At 37.3% G+C, this 2,841-nt stretch overlaps 1 protein-coding gene across 1 annotated transcript; it reads right to left on the bottom strand.

The window, feature by feature from the left end:
- Window positions 1-524: 524 nt before the first annotated feature.
- On the bottom strand, window positions 525-2,435 carry LOC135216970 (cuticle protein 18.6-like). The gene is made up of 3 exons (XM_064252503.1): window positions 2,398-2,435; window positions 1,701-1,957; window positions 525-1,322 (listed from the first exon to the last, which is right to left on the bottom strand). Exons 1-3 carry the CDS (start codon window positions 2,401-2,403, stop codon window positions 983-985), a joined length of 603 nt encoding a protein of 200 aa, XP_064108573.1. The 5' UTR covers window positions 2,404-2,435; the 3' UTR covers window positions 525-982.
- Between the last annotated feature and the right edge of the window lie 406 nt (window positions 2,436-2,841).

The raw sequence follows: 2,841 nt of genomic DNA, 5'->3' as shown, positions 1-2,841 counted from the left end.
AATCTGGTGGTCAAGTGAGCTTGAGTTCGTTTATTTACGGTATTGATAACAGAGTTACTAATATTTTCGATAGAACTTAGTTAAGTAATCCTTAATTTCTTGTATTTATATACATATATATATATATATATATATATATATATATATATATATATATATATATAGATATGTATATATATATATGTATATATACATATATATATATATATATATATATATATATATATATATTATATATGTATATATAAATACATATATATATATATATATATATATATATATATATATATGTATATATGTATATATGTATTTATATACATATATATATGTATATAAATATATATGTGTATTATTTACTATATATATATATATATATATATATAAATACACACACACACACACACACACATATATATATATATATATATATATACTATATATGTATTTAATTTTTTTTTCTTAACTTGAGCACCACTCGAGAGAAGTCATAGTGATGTATGACTGTATGGCCAAGAAAACGAGAATTGTGCTTAAAAAACAAAGTAAATATTTTATTCGAGTATTTAATACACAGCAGATTTCTCTGTGAATATAACAAACAACTCATAATTCAAAACAAAAGACCGAAGCTGCACAACAACAACAGACAAAAAGGCGATAGTGCTGATGATCTGTAGCAAATAACGAAGGATGTTGATTATGAAGTCAGGAAATAGACCCGAGACTACCTACAAACGATACAGAACTGATGGGCAGCCAGTTCATCATGCGAAATATAAGTAGATCGTATTAAAAAATTAATTCGGAGGAATCACAGTCACAGTGAGATACAGTGAAATTGTGTCTAGTAAGCGTTGTTGATGGTCAATAGTGTTTCTAACTCTTTGGGTAACAACCTCTTTGGTAATGCATCCACAATTGTATGACATCCTGGTTTAAATAAACTAGGAACAGTGGAGATTCTCGTAAAATCAAGTCTTTACTATTTTCTGGGTTGATAATATGACAACGTAGGTAACTGGTAGTCTTGCGATGTTTCATGTGTAGGTTGGACGTGCCCATGAATAGACTGTTTGTTGGGTTGGGTCGAAGTATACGTGGAATGGACGTGCCCCTGGCTAGGAGCTTGGGCATGTGCCTGACTTGGGGCATGGACAGAACGGACAAGAGTCTGGCTGAAGGCAGGGATGGCTTGATAGGATTGAGTTTGGGCCCTAGGATACTGAGCTTCCCCTTCAAAGGTAACAGAAGGGTGGAAGCCGTGATTGTCAGCGTAGTAATCGACTCTCATGAGGCGAGTATCGGGGAGCCTGACATAGTACCTGTAAAGAGTAAAAATATAACACATTTTTCAACTAATATTCAGTTATAACGGGAGAAATATTTTCAATTGATGGAGATACCAGATTGAGCAACGTAAATGCCAGAGCTCTGTCCATGCCTGAAAAACCTTAATGCAGATGTTTGTGAGTTAACTTCACAGATTTGTACTAGGCTCATAAGCCACTCAGAATATATTGAAATGTAGTTAAAATGGCATTTTTCGCCTTGAATACTATAAATCAGTGCAAAGATGTAAAATCTGCTCTAACTCTAGCATTACATCTCTCAAATTATATATGTATATATATATATAGTATATATATATATATATATATATATATATATATATATATATATATATATATTCCTTGCCTTACCTTCCTTGAGTAGTGGGTCCGTTCCTCTGTTCCTGGTGTCCATAATAGTTACCAGAATACCGGTCGTTGACGTCCCACTGGAAGTTGTACTGGGCTGGGGCGTCGCTGAACTGGGGAGCTGGGGCTGAATACTGGGGGTGGGGTCGAGCAACCGGCAAGGAATATTGAGACAGGGGATTGGTACGATGGGTTTGGTGGCTGAAGCCCACATCGGCCATGGCTACTGCAGCCGCCACAGAAAAGGCGAGAATTATGGCCTGAAAAACAATACATTCATGTTTGTTGATGTTTGCTTAATGTTTTGGGCTCTCTCTCTCTCTCTCTCTCTCTCTCTCTCTCTCTCTCTCTCTCTCTCTTATTTTGTTTGTTGCATATTAATTAATAGAATAAATATAGAAAAAATCATGTCAAAGGGCTAACATTAACATTGCCTACCGCAGGGCAGCTACGTGTGAAACAAAAAGATTCAGTATCAGGCTAATTTATCAGTGGCATCCCAAGAAGTTTAACTATTGTCTGCTGCAGTACAAATCCTTGTAATTTTAACTCTTTCTATGGACGTAACCTTAAGATAAACCCTGAGTTTAGCAAAATGAAGGTGACCGAATGGAGAATGAGTAAGTGTGTTCCAGGTGAGCCTTCAGCAGAAGTCAACGGCTTTCAGAGACCAGTCAGAATCTCGCCATTGCTCTAGTACCTTCATGCTTGTTGGTGCTCAGACTGTGAGAGATCCACTGCTATCTGGGCTACTTTGTTTCTCTTTATATATGCATCAGGCTCCTAATGGAGAAGAGCAGTGGTGTCTCCCCAAGGGAGGGAGGGAGGAGCGTTTCGTTAGCTAGACGCTCCTCGCCCCATGGAGCGCTCGTTCGACCTTATCATTCTGCATTCTTCCAGCCAATGTTTTTCGTCGTGCCTTTGTTCTTCAGGTGTTCTCCTGAACAGGCGGTAGATCAAAGGACGTTTCGTTTGTGGGCTTTGTATCTCATTTAGGATGCACCCAGTATGGTCAGAGTTCCGGACTCATTGGGTGGAATCCCATCTACCCGAAGGGCAGGATTCGGTGGAAAATCAGTACGAGATCTGTTAAATGTTCATTTTTCGTTTTACTGGAGTTCAGCCTCCCACCCCACCAACAACA

This window comes from Macrobrachium nipponense, chromosome 7 (genome assembly GCF_015104395.2).
Source record: "Macrobrachium nipponense isolate FS-2020 chromosome 7, ASM1510439v2, whole genome shotgun sequence".
Lineage (NCBI taxonomy): Eukaryota > Metazoa > Arthropoda > Malacostraca > Decapoda > Palaemonidae > Macrobrachium > Macrobrachium nipponense.
Note: the sequence above shows the minus strand (reverse complement) of the source record. Positions and strands in the feature narration are given on the sequence as shown.